At 32.7% G+C, this 23,080-nt stretch overlaps 1 protein-coding gene across 10 annotated transcripts; it reads left to right on the top strand.

Moving 5' to 3' along the window:
- Positions 1-242: 242 nt before the first annotated feature.
- LOC114270746 (small ribosomal subunit protein eS21y) lies at positions 243-9,289 on the top strand. Of its 10 annotated transcripts, none has more exons than XM_082870190.1 (6): positions 265-1,590; positions 4,501-4,686; positions 5,123-5,326; positions 7,218-7,316; positions 7,442-7,574; positions 9,030-9,289. In XM_082870190.1, the coding sequence occupies exons 4-6, from the start codon at positions 7,267-7,269 to the stop codon at positions 9,093-9,095; spliced, it is 249 nt and encodes an 82-aa protein (XP_082726316.1). In that variant the 5' UTR covers positions 265-1,590; positions 4,501-4,686; positions 5,123-5,326; positions 7,218-7,266; the 3' UTR covers positions 9,096-9,289. The 10 variants fall into 10 exon arrangements, with proteins under 10 accessions (XP_082726314.1, XP_082726317.1, XP_082726316.1 ...); XM_082870189.1 differs by having other exon boundaries at positions 299-1,590; positions 4,501-4,962; XM_082870188.1 differs by having other exon boundaries at positions 243-1,590; positions 4,501-5,326.
- The last annotated feature ends 13,791 nt before the right edge of the window (positions 9,290-23,080 follow it).

Genomic DNA, 23,080 nt, shown 5'->3' with positions numbered 1-23,080 from the left:
CAGAGGAGGAATTTGGGCCTTGGATGCTTGTGACCAAAAGAGGACGCAGGCCTATTCAGAGTAGGAAAATTCAGGAGACAGCTATCTCAACTGCAAAAGCCCAACAAATTCAAATACCATGAGGACAGCCACGAAAGGCAAAGTGAAAACCCAAGGGGAAGGAAAACTAACAGAACAGACTTTGAGAAGGCCTAGAGAGACCCTACAACCTAGAAAGGCCAAGCCAACAACCTAAAGACACCAAGAGTAATAGGAAAATTGGTGTGACTACCACAAAAATTAATGAGCTCTGCAACCAAACCACACCCCAATCAATGACCCACCCTGTTGGTGCAAGCTCATCAAATCTTGGCAGAGATTCTACTACAGAGATACCACTTCTTGAACAAGCGAAGCAAGCTGTGTACACCACAAAGGAACAACAAAAGCATGTAGTGCCTAACATCAACTGTGCTTCGGTAACTTCAACAAGGTAAGAATACTCTACCATGGTTGAGGCTAACCCATAACAAACCCACCCCAGCAAGTCCTATACAGACCCATTCCTTAATCCTACCTTTCAGGAACCTCATGAAAAGAATGAGCCTCTAGACCTAGGAGAGTGTAACGATGGAGAGGAAAGAAGTCGAGGAACATCTGAGGCAGAATAGCTCAGTGGGATTATTGTTAGAACCAGGGAAAAAAGCTCTTCACCTAGTCGCTTTCGTCTGGTGGATAGAGCAAGTACGATTGACAATCGAGCTAAGTTGGGGGGACAACCCAACTCAGCTATACCACTCAATTCAAATGGCATCCCTCAGGTCAGTAAAAGCCGATCATTGGAGGATCCGTAGTATCATTACAGATCTTGCAACTGAAGACCCCCCATCCTTCCCTTCCATGGATTTGCTACGACTACTATTTTGGAATTGTTGCGGAGCCGGTAATAACTCATTTAAGCGTAATCTTGTGGAGATCATCCAAGCTCACAAACCAGAGATCATTGTTCTTATGGAAACTAAAATTGCTTATAGTAAAATGAGCAACTTCTTCACTAGGCTTGGCACTGCCTCGTCTATAGTTAATCCTGTGGATAGAGTAGGTGGCATCTGGGTAATCTGGGATACCAACCATGTCAATGTTCTAGCTTCTATGGTTAGCCCACAAGCTATCCACACAACGATTCATAAAGAGAATTATGAAGATTGGGTCATAGCTGCTGTCTATGCCAGCCCCCCGACCCAGTACTTTGTAACCAATTATGGAAAGATTTGGAGGATAAAGCTGAAACCATGGATAAGCCTTGGCTGGTTGCTTGGGATTTTAACGACTATGCCAGCCTTAATGAAATAAGAAGCTTCTCACCATCACATAATATTGGCAGGACCCAAAAATTCCTTGATCGAGTAAACAGCTGCAACCTTATTGACCTAGGAAGCTCTGGGCCTCGTATGACTTGCACTAATAATAGACAAGGATTGGCCAACACCATGGAAAGACTCGACAGGGCAGTGTGCAATGCGGAATGGAGAACCATGTTCCCTGAAGCTACTGTTAGAGTCCTCCCTAGGACTTATTCAGATCATTCACCTCTTGTGGTCTACATCCAAGGTATGCATCTTCTAAACCCCCTAAATAGGCCCTTTAGATTCGAGGCTGCTTGGATGTCTCATCCCGGCCTTATTGATATTATTAAATCTTCTTGGCTCTCTATGAATAATAAACTTCTTGATGCCACTACTGAATTTACTCATAGAGTCACAGACTAGAATAAAGATATCTTTGGAAATATCTTTAAACGTAAAAGGAGGCTCATTGCACGAATTGAAGGTACTCAAAAAGCTCTTGCTGAGAAATTCACTCACAGCCTCCAAACCTTTGAAAAAAACTTGATAACTGAGTACAATGAAACTTTATTCCAAGAGGAAATGTTTTGGTTCCAAAAATTGAGATCTAAATATATCACTCTTGGGGATAAAAATACTAGATATTTCCACATATCCACCACAACCAAAAGGAGAAGACTTAAAATCAATGCTCTCAAAGATGATGGTGGTAACTGGATCACTGATACTAATGGGGTTAAGAGCATTATCATTAATTACTTTAGAAACCTCTTCAGTAAAGAAGATATTCAAACTCTTGAACATTGGAAGAATATCACACCTATCAAATTTACTAGAGAAGATAATGATGGCCTCATGCGACCTATCTCCACCATTGAAATCCACTAAGCTGTTAAAGATATTGGGGCATTTAAAGCCCTAGGGAAAGATGGTATCTAAGCAATCTTTCATCGAAACTATTGGAGTACCATTGGTAACTCAGCGTGTGAGTTTGTCCAACTTTGCTTCCAAAGCAAATCTGTGCCTGAAACTGTTAATGAGACTCTTATTGTCCTTATCCCAAAAATTGAGAACCCTGAAAGTATTAAGCAATTTAGACCCATTAGCCTTTGCAATGTTACGTACAAGATTATTTCCAAACTAATTATGGCTAGAATTAGACCATTGCTTAATAACTTGGTGAGCCCTAATCAATGTAGTTTCATCCCTGGGCGCAATACTACTGACAATATTATTATAATCCAGGAGATCCTGCATACATTGAGACATAAAAAAGGTAGGATTGGGGGCATAATTTTTAAGATCGATTTGGAAAAAGCTTATGATAGACTTTCTTGGGACTTTATTAGGGATACACTTATTGAGTTAAACCTGGATGAAAGTTGGATTAACCTTATTATGAGTTGTGTCACTAACAATAATTTTAATATTCTTTAGAATAAGGGAGTGTTGGAAGGTATGGAAAATAAAAGAGGGTTAAGGCAAGGTGATCCCCTCTCTCCTTACCTATTTGTGCTCTGCATGGAGAGACTCTCCCATATGATAAGCTCTAAGGTTAATAAGGGCTGCTGGAAGAGCATTAAAGCTGCACGTACCAGCCCACCTATTTCCCACATTTTCTTCGCTGATGACCTCATCTTATTTGCTAAAGCAGACCACCAGAATTGTGAAGTAGTCATGGAGGTCTTGTCTGAATTTTGTGTGGTGTCTGGCTAGAGAGTCAACTACACAAAGTCCAAACTCTTTGTATCTCCTAATGTGCCTCATCATAAGGCATTATCTTTCAACTTCCAAAGTGAAATCCCTCTTACCCAAGACCTTGGCAAATACCTGGGCTCCCCTATGATTCATGGAAGAATTAATAGAAACATGTTTAGGGAGACTATGGAGAAACTAAAAAGCAGGCTTTCAGGTTGGAAGGCCAGAAACCTCTCCCATGCTGGTAGGTCAACTCTTATCCAATCTATCACTTCTGCTCTCCCTATCTATAATATGCAGACTATGGAACTGTCTCGAAGCTTATGTGATGAGAATGATAGGCTTAATAGGAATTTTCTTTGGGGGGAGACTGATAACACCAAAAGAGTTCACCTGGTTAATTAGGACAGTGTGTGTAAAAGTAAGACCGATGGAGGCCTAGGTCTTAGAAAGGCTAGGGATCATAATGCAGCTTTTCTAACAAAACTTGGGTGGGAAATGTTGATTGAAAAAGATAAACTTTGGTGCAAAGTGCTTCAATCCAAATATTTAATACATCATAACATTTTTAATTGGCCCCTCTAAAGAAGCTATTCTCATATCTGAAAAAGTATTTGTAAAAATAGGGACACTTTGAGAAAGAGAGTTAAATGGAATATTGGGAATGAGGAAAGCATATCCTTGTGGAATGACTGGTGGTGTGGTGATCAACCATTGTATAATACCCATAGTCACCAACAGATTGATGACTAAACTAAAGTTAGCTCAGTACTGGACAGTGAAGGCAATTGGAACATCGAAGTGTTGCAAAATCTGGTCTGCTCTCGGTCCATTCAAGAAATTCTCAAAATCCATAGGCCCAGATTTGTGACCTTCACAGATGCTCCTTTTTGGGTTGGTTCCACTAGTGGTCAGTTCAATACTACTACAGCTTTTAAACTTATTGCTCCCCAGGACATGAGTGGTGGGGATTGGAATTGGATTTGGAAACTCAAAATCCCTCAAAAATTGAAAAATTTCATCTGGCTTATTCTTAAGGTAAGGTTGCTCACTAATCACTTGAGACTCGTAAGGAATATGGCCTCAATCGACTTATGCCCCAGATGTGGATTAGCTAGTAAAGACATGAATCATCTCCTTCGAGAGTGCAACTCATCCAAAAACATTTGGGTTCAAATAAAGGACACTAAATGGTGGGATGATGGATGTAGTCAGCCTCTTTTTGAATGGGTTATTAAGAATTTGAAAATTAAAACCCAATTTTTTGGTACAAACTGGTATATTTTTTTCATTGTTACACATTGGCAGTTATGGAAAGATCGAAACAAACTTATTTTTGAAAACCAATCTACATCCATTCAAATCAGTCTCAAGAGCATAAGAATTTATGTCCATGAGATTGATGAGGCCTTCTAATCTATCCTCTACCCGAATCCCTCTCATCATAGACTAATCAAATGGTTTTGTCCACCTGTAGAAATGCTGAAATTGAATATTGATGGCTGCTCAAAAGAAGACCCCGGACAAGCTGGATATGGAGGCCTGCTGAAAGATGAAACTGGGATATGGATCTAGGGATTCTATGGAAAACTAGGCCACTGCTCAAGCCTTGAAGCCGAATTGTGGGCTGTCTACAGAGGCTTAACTATCCTCTTCCAAAAAGGTACCAAAGATATGGAAATCAAAACTGATTCAACGCTGACAATCAACCAGATTCAAGATGGCCCAGGCCCCAACTCACCTTACATAGCCCTCATAGAAGACGCTAAATTCCTACTGAAAAGATGTAACTGTTCTCTGCGCCACACCCTTAGAGAGGGGAACAAATGTGCTGATAAATTTGCTAACTTAGGTGTTGCACAAGCTGAGTATATTGTGTTACATGCAGACCCTCCTGAGCAACTGAAACAGTTGATCATAGATGACTTAACTGGAGTTGGTGAGATGAGAGACTGACCTCTTGTCTTTGTGTTGTATCTATTTTATTGTTTCTGCTTTGCTCCTATTTTCTATTTCCTTTGAATAAAAAAAAAAAAAACATTTTACTTTTTTAAACTAAAAAGTAAACCAAACATGGCTTATATTTTCTCGTTATTTAGGGAAGTTCAACGTGACTTATCCTAAAATAATTGAAAACGAAGGAAGGATAAATGAGATAAATTCTCAGAACGTGGGGGCATTTCGGTCAATTAACACCATCACCAGAACCTAGGATTTTATGACGTAAAACCCTAACGACCGCCGTTCGAAGCTTCTTCTTCCATCCGGAACTCTCACTCCCGTCTCTCTCGCTCCTATTCTCGGTAATTCGTCTTACTTTCTCTCTCTACTATCTTCAATTATTTCTGCGTTGCATTCAATTTCCACCATATATATATATATATATATATTCAGTTTTACATGCTATATATGTAGATATAAACATGTATGTGTGTTGTCTTGAACGCAATCTTATAGATATTATTGTAGCTTTTATCATTTTTATTTTTTTCATAATGCTCGAGTTTGTTATTTTTTTTTATTAATTTGTTTAATGCATATGCTGAATTTGAATAGATTTGTTAATTATTGTAGAACACGGTTGTAGCTGTTCATCTCTATTTAAACTTAGATAGAAAATGATGGGTTCGATTTCAAATACCTGGAACTTGAGTGCACGTCAAGTGGTTGAATGATCTCTAGATTCCTAGCAGTGTATTATGACGTGAGTAGGGATTTGGAAATGGATATGGAATTGGAAGAAGTTTGGCAATTGATATTTTAGTTGCTTTTTAGAGTCTAAAAAATGTTAATGTGTTTAGTAATTATTAAAAAACTTTATTTTGTTAGTGGGAAAGTGTGGGGTTTGCTCTTACGGGGAAGAACATCTAACCCCCGACTGTGCTAACCTAACTTAGAGCATCTCCAACGGTGACTCAAATTTTTCATCAAATTTGAGTCAAAAATGGCCCATTTCACTAAATTTGATACCACTCGCTCCAACGGTTCACCTTTCACCAAATTTGTCCCGGGACAACCGGGTGGTCGACCGGCCGGTTGATCGGTTAGGCAAATTTTTTTTTTTTTTTTTTGCGAATTGTCTGAACTTTTTTTTGAACTTTCTGAACTTTTTCGGGACGACCGGGGTGGTCGACCGGCCGGTTGACCGGTTAGGCAAAATTTTTTATTTATTTATTTTTTAACGGTTTGAACTTTTTTTCCTGAACTGTTTGAATCTTTTACTGGTTGACCGGTTGGTCAACCGGCCGGGCAACCGGCTGGTTGACCGGTGTACCTCTTTTCAACGGTCAGTAACAGTGATTTGGTAAATCTGTGTCTCGTTCTCAGTTTGATGCTTTTTTTGCTGAAATCTCATTTTGATATCAATCTGGTGCAACGGTTGGAGCTTGAAAAAGTAGGTTTTTCATCAAAATTTGAATTTGATGCTGGGTTTGGTTCACCGTTGGAGATGGTCTTAGGTGGAGTTTGGCAATTCATTTTTTAGAATGTAAAAACCCTAATACATTTGGCATTTGCTAAAAAGATTATTTTTTGTTGCCATTTGGCAAAAAGTTCGTTTGACAAATTTTATTTTTTTTTGACTTTTGTGAGAAAAAAAATGAAATGATTATAGTTTGGATATGACATTTTGTCTTATTGACTTATTTAGTCTATTTTATCTTTTATCTTTTTTTAATCCCAACTGGGATAGCCAAATGCGGGAAATTTGGCCTTTTAGGTGTTTTAGCTCAAGAAAATTAGGCCTATGCTCTTTGGCTAGCCCAAGCCTAATGGGCTTTACTGATCCACCTTTTTTTTATTGTTTATTTTTTTCTTTCTTTTTCTCAAAGGTAGGATTTCATAAAAAAATGATAAATATCAGGTGTTAAGCAGGGAAGCCATCCTCTAATAGAGGACCAACTAACCAAGAAGGGGGGATTGCCTCCAAACATTGAACTTCCTCCCCGAAAACACAGCTCTGCGCCAGTGAGTGAGCAACATTATTCAGTGGTCTACGCACAAAACTAAAATGCACTTGACCGAAGCTACGACATAGCTGCAAAATGTCATGCACAATAACACCAATGCTTTGATCCACACTCCAATCCACTAACATCCTACCCAGTCCAAAAAGGCAAACAAAAAATATTTCAAATACCTGGGTAATTTGATTTGTTCTTATCGATCTAGTTTTGTCTGTCTTGTCAAATTCAGGTGCTTTGAGCTTTGCAAAGTTGTTGGCTTTTGAACCAATCTTGCCAAGATGCAGAATGAGGAGGGACAGAACATGGATCTTTACATCCCCAGGAAGTGGTATATTTTTTATTGAATTTTATTTTCGTTGTTTGTATTTCATATTTTCTTTTAAATTTCTTAGGCTAATATCAATTAAGTTGGCTATGGGAGGTTTGACCCATTTATCTCTCGTGTTGTTGCAGTTCTGCCACAAACAGGCTGATCACTGCTAAGGATCATGCATCTGTCCAAATTAACGTTGGGCATTTGGATGAGGCTGGCTGTTATACTGGTCAATTCACCACTTTTGCGCTCTGTGGATTTGTTCGTGCCCAGGTTCTTGTTCTTGCTTTTATAATGCCTTTTGAAGCATAAGTAATGTTCTTGTTGTTATTGTTTTGCACTTTAGTCTGTGTTTTAAATTTTCCTTTTTGATGCTACTTTACTAGCTTAACAATATCTAATATGAATTGTCAGTTATGTTCGATGAAAGTAATATGCATCAGATGGTTTTTGGATCAATCACCCACACCCTCCAATCTTTTCTTTGACGTTGTTATGATGTGTGAATTGCATTTTGCCCATATTGGTGTGTATACCAAATTCCTGCACTCCCCTAAACAACTATGTTAATGTATGAAGTTAGCTGTCAATGTTGGACATGATCGAGCAATTTTGATCAATTCTGTTGAGGCCTTTAACGGAAGACTAAGAAGTACATACATTTCTAAGAAGGTGCATGTCTTTGTCATGTTTGTGTCTGACACATTTCCGGCACCAACACCCTTCGGACACTTCCCAACATGTGTTATACTCATACACATCCCAATGTGTTACTACTTTTAAAAAATCTTTTTCAGACCTAGACTTGCTGTGGACACTCAGGAGACATATGTCCATCACTTAGATACACATAAAATATACTATAAGTTTGAATATAAAATAACTTCTACAACGATAAAAGAAAAATAATGTAAATTAATACTTATTAATCCCTTATCTTTTACACTTAGCAATTAGTGTTCTATTTTATTTTATTTACCTATTAATGGAATATTCATATATATGACATATAATAAATATATAAAATTATATATTTTGTGCGTGTACCTCATGTGTTGTGTCTTGCATTTTTTTTAAAATTCATGTATTGGTGTGTCTGTGTCTGTGCTTCTTAGATATAGAACAAATGAAATTCATATAGAAGTCTTGAAGATATTTAATATAAAAATTTGAATTAAGTTGTCATATCATTTGGGAGAGATTGGAAGGAGTGTGAAAGTCTGCATCAAGTTGGTTGATTCATCTCTCCATTTGAACCCAACTAATATTTCATAAAGTAAACCGTAAATTCTGACTAAATTGCTGTTTGCATTTAATTCAGTTTAGGCAGGGTGGATGTTTTTGGAGAGGTGGAAAACTCTTTCTCATATGAAAAAATTCTGAAGGCTGGGGATTCAAAAGAGTATTTCTGGAGAGGAAGAATGGTAATAAAAAAGTTTTTACACTTTGCGTGTGAAGGAAAGAGATCCATGTGCTCTGCTCTTTATGCTATGAGTTAGCTTTAGGCAATTTTCAATACTTTGAAACTTTCAATTGGTTGATGAAATTTCCATTCTCTCTTATTTTCTGCATTTTATTGTCTAAGGTGTTTCTTGATTGAGAGAGTTCGCTTGTGGGGAGATGCCAATGCATTGCATTTGGTTTTCTTGGTTTTTCACTTATGGTATGGATATGGCTGTTGTTACTAGTGTCGTACTCAGTTGGTGATTCAGTGTCTTTATTTCTCAGGGAGATGCTGACAGTGCTGTTGATAGGCTCTGGCAGAAGAAGAAAGTTGAAGCCCGACAACAGTGATTCACATTGTCAGTTGTTTGTGTTTCTAATATGCACCCTTGAGTTTTAGGGAGTTTACAAAAGTGACTTTCTATTTCTATGGCCAATGTTGAAGTTGATTAGTAGCATGAATGAGATTCTTTGAATTGTTGGTGAACATATTTTTGAATACTTCTAATATTCTCAATCAAAATTTAGATCAATATCTTTTGAGAGCTTCTGAAGTGTCAAGTATGGTCTTGTTAATTTGTGTTGGCTTTTCTATAATTTATTGTGCAATTATGTTTGGTACCTGCCTCTTGTTTGTTCTTTGGCTTCTTTTACTGAAGGAGTTTGGTCCTACTGTTTTTTTGATCGCCATGACTTGTGAGTGTGAACTTGGGGAAGGAAAAATATGGTTTGATTTTGCTGTAACGCCTTTTTAAAATTTGCTTCCTTTTGCCATGATTTCATTACTAAGTTTGCATGTAATGATTGCAACTAGCTACCGTGTTTAAAAATATACAATGGATTGAAGTCCAGATTGATGGCTGAATTTCACAATTACAGGTATGAATTATATGTTGAATCTGGCTCTAATCAATTCACTGCCTTCACTTTTACAAAAGAAGTTTTTGTTTAATTTCTTTCACAAAAGGTCGGAGTTGGGAAGTTTTTGTTGCTTGTATCTGTTCTGATGCTGCTACCAGGCATTTTTTTTTTTTTTTATATATAATTGTTGCCAGTTAAACTAGTTTGAGTGAGGTGGTGGCGGCAGTGTTAATGGTGGTTGTGTGGTGGCGGGGATAGTGGTGTCAGTAGTGGTAGGGTGGAGGTGATGGAATGGAAATTATGGAAACTATTGCTTTTCTTTTTCTCTTTCTTTTTTGTATTCTTTTGATCGGTTTTTTCTTTCTTTTTGTTGTGCAGCATTGCATACTGGAAAATGTTTTAGGTATTTAACCCACCAATAGAATATGCTAGATTGATAACTTTCTAATTGTTGAGAGTAACCTTGTTTATGAGATGGTTGCTTGAATTGTCTGACTGCTTTTGATTCTACTATGTTGACATTACTTTTAATGAATAGATTACGGTGATATACTCATCTCTCATGACATATATGAGACCCACGGTATGAGCCACACGTATTTTTCTTTTGGGGCTCTCCATGAGCACTTGACTGCTCTTCTTTCGTCTCTTTTTTTTCCTTCTTTTTTCTAAATTTTAGTTTTTGTGGAGAATTTCTCAATTTCGTAGTTTAGCATAGCATTAAATCATACTATAGCATGGTGTACTTGCGCATATTATGCATAAATAAAATATTTCAAAAAATATCTTACACTAACTATTATCAATTCATTATTTGCTTTGATATTTTAGGATGAAGATTCTTTATAATGGTGCAATAATCTTATTATGGTAATTCAATGATTTTTGTTTAAAGTTACAACAATATTATGTTATTTTAGGATGTATAGTTTTAATGTTATTTTTAAACCGTTGGATTATGTACTTATTTTGATGTGTGTTGGTGTTATAGAAAACATAACAATGTGTAATTTTTTTTGTTGACATGAGATAAATTGATCATATTGTGTGGCCCTTCACCTCATGCCTTTGCATTTAGAAACACAATTCACAACATGACATTCACTATGTCAAACTTTTCATATTCTTCCCAACCTAATATATGGCCTTGTTTGGTAGAGTTGTGAGAAATTGATTATAACTTATAGTCTAACAGCTTATAACTTATAACTGTGAACATAAACTGATTTTTAACCTATGTGTTGAACTTAAAAAAAAACAAAAAAAATAAAATTTGAACCATTAACAAAAGGTAAAGGTAAGAAGTCCCACCTTTTGGGACATTGTCTCTTTCTCTTTAACTACCCCATGAAACATACACCCAATTAGGTTAGGCATATGTGGCTCAAAAATATGATGATTTTCAATTCAACCTAGTCCTTGATTAGTGGGACATGTTTTTGATTTTTGCTTGGCCATTAGCTAGACCTATCTTTTAGGTATGAATTTTTCCTCGAGAACAACAGAAAAATGAAGTTAGGTAACACTCAACCAATTGTTTCTATGTTGTGTTAAGTTTTTGTTTCTTTTTAACTGCCAACTTGGTGTATTCATTTGTTCTTAATTTGGTTATTATTATTAGTATTATTATAGGTGTACCTTGGTGGTTGTGCACACATTGTGTATGTTATGAAATCTACAATTGAAGCACTTGGGAGATTTTTTAGAGGAAAAAAAAAAACTGAAGCGATTTTGTATGGCATAATTGTTCTTATGTGAACATTTTCGGGGAAAAGAAAAAAGAAAAAAAACATATTACTTCAAATTTCATCAACTTTACTCTAGATTTCATATCGTAGTCTAGATGTTACACAAACTAATAAATTTTATGATTTTTTCTTATTCATTGACTTCTCACCTATCATGTTATTGAAGTAAGGATTGTTTTAGATTTCAAAGTTTTTTATTGTATATATCAATTAGTTAAAAAAATTTATAAGACTTGCTAAAGTGGCATGCATTATGATTGAAATATTTATTCAAGAGGTGGTTTATATATATATATATGGCAGTGGCTTTGGTCCAGTCCAAGATCGGACTGGACCGTGCTGTTGGGCCCGTGAAGGCCTATCATGAATCCCGTTTTGATAATTCGAACCGTTTAATGTGTAGAACTCGTTGAGTACTATATGCCTGAAAAAAATTATGTTGATCGGATATCGATAGCTATGTGAACAAAACAGTTTTTTATCAACCGTTAATTTTTTTACCGTCCATTTTTTTTAATACAAAACTGATTTGATCACATAACTATTGATATCCGATCAACGTGATTTTTTACAGGCATATAGTACTCAACGAGTTCTACACACCGAACGGTTCAGATTATCAAAACGGGCCCAAAAAATGGACCCCATGGGCCTGACTGGACGGGTCCAGTCTTGATATCAATTTGAGACAAGCTCGACCCTATATATATATATATATATATATTCTCATCTAGTCAAAAAATTAAACTGTGCATATATTTTCTCACATGTTTATATATATAAGTTATTAAATGATCATTTTGATCATAAAATTGGTATGAGCTATTCAAACATCTTTTTTTCATTCTCTTTTATAACAAAATGTTAAAAGAATGTTAAGATTGAAACAAATCAAAACATTGAGATAGTAAAATATAACAATATTTTTGAGGAAGATAAAGTGATAACGGCTCATATTTAAGGGAGTAAAATGTAATTTGACCTATATTTTATAAACTAGTTATGATTTTTAAAAACGAAAATAAAAACCAAACAGACAGTTTTTTGTCTTAAAAACTTTATGAATGTCGGTGCTCCATTTGTTTTGGGGAAATTTCTTTTCAATGAAAAATGTTTTTCATCGTACCAAATATTAAAATAAAATAAAATAAAATCCCATATAAATTAAAATGATTTGTGGTGTACGGACGGCTAAAAAGCCTACTTCAATGAACCTTCCTCATAGAAAACAAGACTTGCTAAATGGATCCCTTTTGTTCTATTTGGAATTGAGTGGCCTAAAAGGCTTGTCTTTTATGAGTACTGAAAAATGCTTGAAGAATTTAATTATTAAAGGCTTTGCAAACAAGATTGTTTGCATTCAATGGAATCTGATTCCTGATGATAACAAAAACAAAAGGATTATTTCAACCGTTGTGTTCACACGGGTAATAAAGTTGTGTTTGGATCATATATTTAGATAAAAACTTAAAAAGAAAATAAAAAAAAATATAATTATATTTTATTCATATTTTATCTTTATTAATTTTTTTTTTTTTTTTAATTTTCTACTCAATTTATAATTTAAACATGATCGAAAAGTGACATTTGGTTTGACAACCAAATGGGAAAATGATGAGGGACACATATGCCAATGGATTAGGATTCTTTAGGTGAATGGTTTTTGCCCCATGTCACATGTGTTGATGAAAATATATATCAAATCTTGCCTTTTATTTTGAAATAACTTTTCATCTTAAGCATCTGTGACATATCCTCTCCATCTCCATCTTTATTTTTATTTTTTATTGCAATTCCGGGTGCGTCATCACAAAAAATTGTCCAAAACAAGTTTACGATTGGTCTTGGAGAGAGGCGACTTAGCCTACGTTTGGGAAGTGGGTTGATTTTTTGGTTTTTTGGCTTTTTTAGCTATTTTAGCCTGGACTAAAAAGCTTGATTTGGGAAGGGCTTTTTGGCTTTTTGGCTTTTTTGACTTTTTTTGTGAGAGAAGAGTGTAATGATTATGGGTTGGATGTGATGTTTTGTTTTTTGTGGCTAAAATAGCCTATTTTGTCTTTTGTGACTAAAATAGCCAAAAAAGTCCCAAAATTTTCTTCCCAAACGTAGGCTTAAAGCTTATTTGAGACTTGAGGCAAAAAAAATTTAAGTAAAACATTTATAACATTTTAAATTGTAATTCTTTATTTTAATTTTTTTAATACAAAATTACTATTTAAATTATATATATATATAGAATTAACTAATCAAAGAATTTGACCAATCACATAAAGATTTTGTAGTTAGCTTTGTGATTGATTCTTCATTAAATTTCTCTTGTTGAATGGGTTTGTTATTTTTGTTTATTTTGAGAGAGATATAATGGTTTTTTTTGCCAAGAGAGATGTGCAATGAGGGCTTATTATTTGTATAATGACAGTATTCCTTTTTTCTTTTAACAATTTATTTTATTAGATTATTTACTTTTTCTTTTACTCATTTTTGTTTTAATAGAAAAAGACAACTAAGGTCTATTTTGAGAAGTAAATTAAAAATTAATTTTTTTATTTTAAAAAATATATGTAAAAAAATAAAGAGATAATATGATTTAAAAAAATCAAAAAACTAACTTTTAACCTAATTATAAAATGGGCCTAAGTATAATAATGGCGAATGAAAGGTATAATATGAATAAGGCATGGAATATAATTTATCTATGATCTCACACTAGACGTGTCGTGTGGACAATGGGTTGACCATCTATGGATTGAGTCGGTTGGTTGAAAAATATCGATTCTATTTTATAGTTAGAAAGGAATATTTGTTATTAAAATAAAAAATCGACGATATGTAATTAATAATTATTAGGTTAATTAAAATTTTAAAAATTATTTTTTATTTTAAATTAAAGATATAATAATATGACTTTTTTTCACAATCATAAAATGAGCATTTCTATTCCAATCTGGATCCCAAATACTGTTATTATATAGATATATTTTCTCTTTAACTTGAATAAATCTGTAAGAATCAATGCTAATTTAACATTTGTTTAGTTGGCAAATGATGAACAACACCAATGTATTATTCCCTTCTTTTTCCTTTTCTTTTTAAACAAAACACATGGCATGACATCTCCATTTTGTTATGATTAGAGCATTCACATCGGTTTAGCTATAATATTTTTTGAGTCATATTAGCAAGGTAAGCTTCAAAATCATCCATTCATCAGTTTCGTTACACCGAAATTAAATTTAACGTTGCTACAGTACATCGCTACATGTAGTGATATACTATTCACAAGTTATGTAATATTTTATTATTTATTCTTAAGAGTGATCGGATATCTTATCGGTCATCTTACTGGACATCCTGCTAGATGACTAGCTGCTACACTATCATATATATGTTTTTTTAGAATATGAAACTGCATATATATAAACAATACAAATCCTTGGATGTTCGGCCGGACAACCGCTGCTAGCACAAATATATATATATATATATATATTTTAGAAATATGAAACTATATAATAACAATACAAAATTATCAACTTCTCCTACCATTTTGGCTACTTTTTTAAAATATAAAATGAATATTTTATAAAATTTAATTTTAGAATAGAGAGCTGATGTAATGTCTATATATAAAAAATATTAGTAAAAAAAAAAAAAAAAAAAATTAATTATAATTTAACTCAAAATTTATTGTAGTAGATGTGGATGCTCTTAGGCCCAGAATTGAGGCCTATGGTGAAATCACAGCATTGAAATCAAAGGAATGACAAAACGCCACTTAAAAAAATAAATAAATAAATAAAAGCAAAACCCAAAAAGAAAACAAGTCAAAATAATGATCATTATCCAAAACAAAAGAGAAAAAGTTAAGATTATTGAAAATTATGTAGTGTTCCATACTAGCTAAAAGTTAGTTTATTGGCTTTTTAATTTTTCTTTTGTCACATTATTTTTTTTATATATTTTTAAAAAAATTAATTATTAATCTACTTTCTAAAATAAGCCATAATTATAATAATTTATCTCTATTATTGAGGACGTGAAATGGCAAAATTTATTAACAAATGTTTTAAATTTTTATGAATGGTATAGAACACTACAATGTCCTAAAATCACTGAATAACTTTGTATAAAAAATTAAAATAAATGGCCCTCAAAACAACTGGCCCCAAGAGGCAACATATCAAAGTTTCTCTTTCATTGTTTCTATTATTATTTTTTTATGTTAATTGCCAAGGAAAAACAATGACGGTGTTTGGTTGTATTCTCAAAATATATTTTCATTCGTCCATTTGTGTTTCACGTACGGATATAATTTTTAAATCGTAATTTCATCAAACAATTCAAAATACATTTCCACTTCTCGTTTGGCAGATATCTCCTTTCGTTTCTCCATTGTGAAAAGCTTCCTATGGTACATACTCTGTGTCTTCGATTTTCTCCATTTTTGAAAAGCTTCACGTGAAAGAAATTTAAAGTTGAACTTCTGAAAAGTTTCACGTGCAAAGAAATTTAAAGCTGAACTTCACGAGTCGCCTTCCTCTCTTTGAACGATCACAGTTCAAGATTCTTCACGGGTCGTGTTCCTCTCTATGAACTGAGATATTCAAATCTAAACCATATTTGTGAACCCCCTCTCCACCCATAAAATCGCATCCACCAGCTCCCACAAATCAAGTGAGTTGTAGTTTGTGCGTTGTGGAAGATTCACTCTCCGAGTAACGAAACAACGACAAGACCGAGGTCAAATAAATCACAAATTTCTCTCAAATTTTAAATTACAACTCACTAATTTCCTCAAACATCCCCAAATTCATTCCCAATTTCCTCAAACATCCCCAAATTCTTTCCCAATTTTCCCACTATTTTCCATCACTATTATTACTCATAAAATATTTAACAATTGTTGATATGGTGACATCTCAGTTGAGAGAATAAGAATACTATAGTAAAGGTTCCCATTGGACACACATGACGGCTTGGAATGTCAAAATATGTTCAAAGAGAATAAAAACCCATCAAAGAGAGCTTTCTAGATTTTGATAGAAGGAAAAGAGAGGGAGGTAATTGTGGATTGTATGGTGCAGTTAAATTCTCATAGTTTTGAGTTTATCACAAGTTTATGTTGATGATTTAAAATGCTTTATCTTGTCAATTTTTATGTCTAAATCACTCGAAAAGTAAAATTTATAGTGATCAAGATTCACAAGATAAACACCTTCAATATTAGAGTGGGACTCAGTATTATTATGTATTTTTGTTAGCTCTAATGGCAATAGGGAAGAGAAGTGTGACAAGAATTTGCCATGCATTATATTTAAGTATATTAGTTTACACAAGTCCGTGCAAGCCACGAGCTATTATTACAACATATTTAAATTTTATATTTTGATAATTTTTTAAAAATTAAAATATTGTTTTATGAAATTGAATAGAATAAATCATTAGATATATAATAGAATTATGTGATATGGTGTGTATCATTTTTTGATTTGTTATAGAACCAATGATATCGACTCCAATTTTATTACCACATCATTTTGGATGAATTTATGAGTCTTTAATATTTCTTTCGAATTTATAAAAAAAAATTATGGTGTGTAACTTTTCTCAACAAATAAATATAAAACAAATATTAAGATAATTCTCCTATTTAAAAAAAATACTAAGATAATTCACTGAACTAATAAAGAAGCAAAAGAAAATACATATATATACAAATAACTAATTTAATTAATACATAAATCATACTAGCATAACGAATGATAAATTTTATTAATAAGTAAATTAACAATTTGTAATGATATGAAAAATATTTTTCAGTTAATTATTTTGTTAATAAATAAATCATTAAATTAATTAATAATTTTTAATGATATGAAAAATGTTTTTCAATAATCAATTTTGATAATTTATTATTGCATAGGAGAATTGGTTTTTTTTTTTTTTCTTCTTCTTCTTCTTCTGAGTATTGTGTTAAATGAAAATTTACAACAAACGATAGTTGTAATTGCTAGTATTATAGGACGCATTCTTATTTTAAACAAGCCTTATGGGTGTATTTGTAATTTGCTAAAAAATAAAAGATTTATGTTTCATAATTGACCAAGAATGTTTGCGTAATTACGAAAAAACTTGTTTCATGATTGACCAAGAATATTCGCGTAATTACGAAAAAATCTATTGTATAATTGACTAAGAATATTTGCGTAATTATGAAAAAAAACCTTCACCTAATATATAGGTCACCATTAGTAAATCATTCAAAATGAAAAGACAAATCTCAAGCAGCTAAATGGTTCTTATATATATACTAGTTTACACAGGCTCGTGTATGGCACGGACTATTATTATAGTATGTTTAAGTTTTGTATTTTGATAATTTTTTAAAAAATTAAAATATTGTTATATGAAATTGAATAGAATAAATCATTAGATATATAATAGAATTATGTGGTATAATATGTATATTTTTTGATTTGTTATAGACCCAATGATGTTGACTCAAATTCTATTACCATATCATTTTGGGTGAATTTATGAGTTTTTAATATTTCTTTCAAATTTATAAAAAATAAATAAATTATGGTGTTTAGTTTTTCTCAACAGATAAATATAAAATAAATATTAAGATAATTTTCCTATCTAAAAAAAAAAAACTACTAAGATAACCTGAATTAATAAAGAAGCAAAAGAAAATACATATATATACAAATGACTAATTTTATTAATACATCAATTTTATTAATAAGTAAATCATTAAATAAATTAACAATTTTTAATGTTAAGAAAAATATTTTTCAATTAACCCTTGTTAGACTTATTTATTTTGATGATTTATTTAATTATGTTTTAATTTATTTGGAAGAGAAAATAGAATCAACATTTATTTTGATAATTTATTTAAGGGGGATGCACCAATAAATCCCAAATTAATAACTTATACACTGTTTAGTCCTAAAAGTTTTCTTATAGACTGAAAGGTCCCATTACAATGTTTCAAACATCAGATTAATGTTTCGAACATTAGATTTCGAACATCAGATTAATGTTTCAAACATTAGATTTATGTGTAAATGGGACTAAATGGAGCATAAGAAAACTTTTAGGACTAAATGGTTCAACTTTTCAAAAACTAGGACTTATGAGTAAATTTTCCTTTATTTAATTATGTTTTAATTTATTTGAAAGAGAAAAATAGAATCAAAATTTATTTTGTCCAATTATTTCTCACCTAAACCTTTATCCTAAATGTTGTTAGAATGTATTTAATATTTGATTAAATCAGGAGTTCAAATAACCTAAAACCAAAAGGTTCAAATAACCCAGCACAGCAGCAGGCCAAAAGGTTCAAATCGCCCAGTACAACAGCAGGCCAAAAGGTTCAAATAGAAGATATTCAAATTAGTAATGATGGAGTACAACGGCTATAAACGGCTATAAATTCAAATGAATACAACGGCTATAAACGACTATAAATGGTTATAAGTTTCATTATATATACCGAAACCTCTAATGTAAACAAGTTACAAAAAAAAAAAACAAAAAATATTCTTTGATCTAAAATCACTCTCATCTATTCTCTGAAATTTTTTCTGAGAAGTGTTCTTCAATTTTTGTTTACATCCTCTCTCAGAAATTATACATTAAGTCGTATAGCTTTAAACCCATCTTTCTTGTGTGAGGTTTACAGAAAATTCAGAGCTTCATTTTATATATCTATCTTTGAGAGATAATTCTTGTAGCTTTCTATGAAAGCAAAAACACATTCTTTTCAACATTGTAAGAATGTAGTACCCTCAGTGTTCTTGACTTACAGAGTCAGTGTAAAATTTGTGGAGAATTGCTCCATTTGTAAAAAAGTTGCTAGCACCTTGTGAAGTTAGAGTATAGTGGAAAATCTCAAGTGAAGCTTGAGGAGTGGACGTAGGCCGAGTTGAAACCGAACTACTATAAATTTGTTTGTCGCTCTCTCCCTTATCTCTTTATTTTATTTTAAATTGCTATAGCTATATTTCACATTTTTATTGTGCTAAAATCATTAACTAACATAGTTGTTAAGACACTTGTTTTAATTATTTTTATTTCATTAATTATATTTATCTATTGTGTAGTTATAATTTTTATTAGGGTATTATTAATTTTAATTATAAAAACCTAATTCACCCCCATCTTAGGTTGTCTTTTGGGTAACAATTGGTATCAGAGCCTAGACTCTTCCTTTAGATTTAACCATCTGAGAGTTTCGAACCATGGCAACCTTAGCTTGCACTAGCACCACTGAAGGACAAGCCACCAATAGGCCACCATTATTTGACGGAAACAACTATAGTCATTGGAAAGATAAGATGACTCTATACCTACAAGCCACTGATTATACTATGTGGATTATTGTTACCAAAAGTCCAAAAATTCCTACCAAATTAGTAGACAATATTAGTGTACCTAAAACTGAAGATGAATGTGATGAGAAGGATCACAAATTATTGCAAGCCAATGCTAAAGCCAAACTCACCCTTATTTGTGGATTAGACCCTAAGGAGTATAATAAAATTTCAAGTTGTGATTCGACAAAAGAAATTTGGAACAAACTTGAAGTAACTTATGAAGATACAAACCAAGTAAAGGAATCTCGTATTGATATGTTTGTTCATAGTTATGAATTGTTTAAAATGAACTCTGATGAATCTATTTCAAGTATGTTTACTAGATTTACTGAAATTGTAAACTCTTTGAAATCTCTTGGCAAAACTTATACTAACAGTGAGTTGGTAAGAAAAATTCTTAGGTGTTTACCAAAGAATTGAGAAACAAAGGTCACCGCCATTATAAAAGCCAAAAATCTCTCCACACTTGGATTAGATGAGCTTATGGGTTCCCTTATGACTCATGAGATCACCATGAAAGGGCATGAGGATGTTGAAAACAAAAAGAAAAGTGGAATTGCATTCAAAGCCTCATCAAATGAAGAAGAACATGAAAACTCCAGTGAGGATGAAAGCTATACCATGTTTAGTATAAATCTCAAAAAGCACTTCAAGAAAAACAATTATGGAGGAAGAAGACCTTTCAAGATAGAGTACAACAAAGATAACAAGAAAGAGCCTATTATTTGCTATGAGTGCAAAAATCCTGGATATATGAAGATGGATTGTCCAAAATTGAAGAATTATGGAAAAGACTACAAAAGAAACAAAAAGGACATGGTAGCATCTTGGGGAGAAAAGTGAAGATGAAAGCTCAAGTGATGAAATTAAAAATGAAGTAGCCAACTTATGTCTCATGACTCTTGAAGATGAAGACTCTACTCAAGATGAGGTAACTACTCTTTATGAAGAACTTGAAAGTGCATTTCATGAACTATTAAATGAATTTAGAAAAGTTTGTGCAAAAAATAATGTGTTGAAAAAATCTGTTACACCTTTATCTATCAATGTAAAAATATTAAAGAAAGAAAAAATTATTTTGAAAAATAATTTTGATACTATCTCTAATGAGAAAACTACTTAAAAAAATAATGTTGATGATTTAACAAAAACACTTGAAAATTTTGTAAAAGGTAGAGATAATCTCAACATACTTCTTGAAAATCAAAGATGTGTTTTTGATAAAGCGGGTATTGGATATGACCCTATTAAGAAACAAAAGAATCTCAATACAATTTTTGAAAAGGCACCTCCCATGACACACCCTCATATTACTTGTCATTATTGTAGAAAGAAATGCTATTATATATTTTATTGTCCATTCAAAAAGAATATGAATATAGGAATTAAAAAGATTTGGATTATTAAGGGATCTAACAAAACTAACCAAGAAGGACCCAAGAAACTGTGGGTACCAAAAACTAACAATTGATTGTCATCTTGTAGGTTTGTTTTAAGTCCAAACCTAAAGAAGGGAAGTGGTACCTTGATAGTGAATGTTCCAGACACATGACCGGAGATAAATCATTCTTTACTAAACTATCATCGAAAGATGGAGGATTGTTACTTTTGGAGACAACAAGAAAAGAAAAATTATCGGTATTGATAGCATTGGTATTTCTCCTGACCCTTCTATTGAAAATGTTTTACTTGTTGATGGACTTAAGCATAACCTATTTAGTATTAGTCAATTATGTGATAAAGGTAATCGAGTTATTTTTGATAAATCACATTGCACAATTGAAAGCACAAATGATCATAAAACTTTAATCGTTGGTAATCGCCATGATAATGTTTATGTTTTTCATCTTAATGATCTCTATGCTAGTGATGTTAAATGTTTATATGCTAATAATGAATAGTTGGTTATGGCATAAAAGACTTGGTCATGCTCATATGGATTTACTTGCTAAACTTTTAAGAAATGATTTAGTCATTGGACTTCCAAAAATTAAATTTGAAAAAGATCATTTTTGTAGTGCTTGTCAACAAACAAAACAAACTAAAATATCATTTAAATCAAAATCTCATATTTCCACAACTAGACCTTTACAACTATTGCATATGGATTTATTTGGTCCCTCAAGGACATTTAGTCTAGGTGGTAAACATTATTGTCTTGTTATTATTGATGATTATTCAAGATTTACATGGGTTATGGTTTTAGCACACAAAGATAAAACATTTTCTTCTTCCACAAAATTCTGTCGTAGAATTCAAAATGCAAAAGGCTTTCTTATTACTAATATTCGAACTGACCATGGTAGAGAACTTAAAAGTGAGAAATTTGAATTGTTTTGTGATGAGCATGGTATTGGACATAATTTTTCAGCACCTAGAACTCCTCAACAAAATGGTATAGTAGAAAGGAATAATAAAACGTTAGAAGAGATGAGTAGAACAATGTTTTGCGAAAATAATCTTCCTAAATATTTTTGGGCCGAAGCCATTTACACCCATGCTATATTTTAAATCGTGCATTGATTAGACCTATTCTCAAAAAGACTCATTATGAACTTTGGCATGATAGAAAGCCCAACATTAGTCGCTTGCATGTTTTTGATTATAAATGTTTTGTGCATAATAATGGTAAGAATAACTTAGGTAAATTTGATTAAAAATCTGATGAAGCAATTTTTCTTGACTATTTCTTAACTAGCAAAGCTTATCGTGTTTTTAATAAAAGAACTCTTGTTGTGGAATAATCTATACATGTGACATTTAATGAAACTAACATCTCTGCTCAAAATCAAATTGTTAGTGATAATATAGATTTGGAACCAAATGTGAAAGATTTAAGTATCTACAAAGAAGAAAACCAACCATGTAATTTGAACAAAGAGATTGAACAACCTATTCTCCCACCTCAAGAAGAAGGAGGAAACAATGATGATTTGCCAAGAGAATGGAAGTTTGTTCATAATCACCCTAAGGATTTAATCTTAGGTGACTCTACAAAAGGTATTGAAACTCGCTCTTCATTTAGAAACATTTGTAGTAACTTAGCTTTTCTCTCACAGATTGAGCCTAAAAACTTTCAAGAAGCCAAATTCAATGAACGTTGGTAGACGTCCCCGAACGTCCCGGGAAAAACTCCGTTTTGTTCATTTGGGCTCACTACAGTTCGGACTTAATGTAACGGTTCTTAATCTGATCTCACAAATGCAATGCAAGATCGATAAATCACCAAAGAGTCCAAATCTGACAAATCCTTTTGAAAAACTGATTTTTAGAAAGAAGTGCCAAACATGGACTGCTTTGCCAGATACAGAGTCGCCACCTAAATATTTTATTTTGGGGGAAT

Source organism: Camellia sinensis, chromosome 5 (genome assembly GCF_055761805.1).
Source record: "Camellia sinensis isolate YWXY chromosome 5, ASM5576180v1, whole genome shotgun sequence".
Taxonomy (NCBI): Eukaryota; Viridiplantae; Streptophyta; class Magnoliopsida; order Ericales; family Theaceae; genus Camellia; species Camellia sinensis.
Note: the sequence above shows the minus strand (reverse complement) of the source record. Positions and strands in the feature narration are given on the sequence as shown.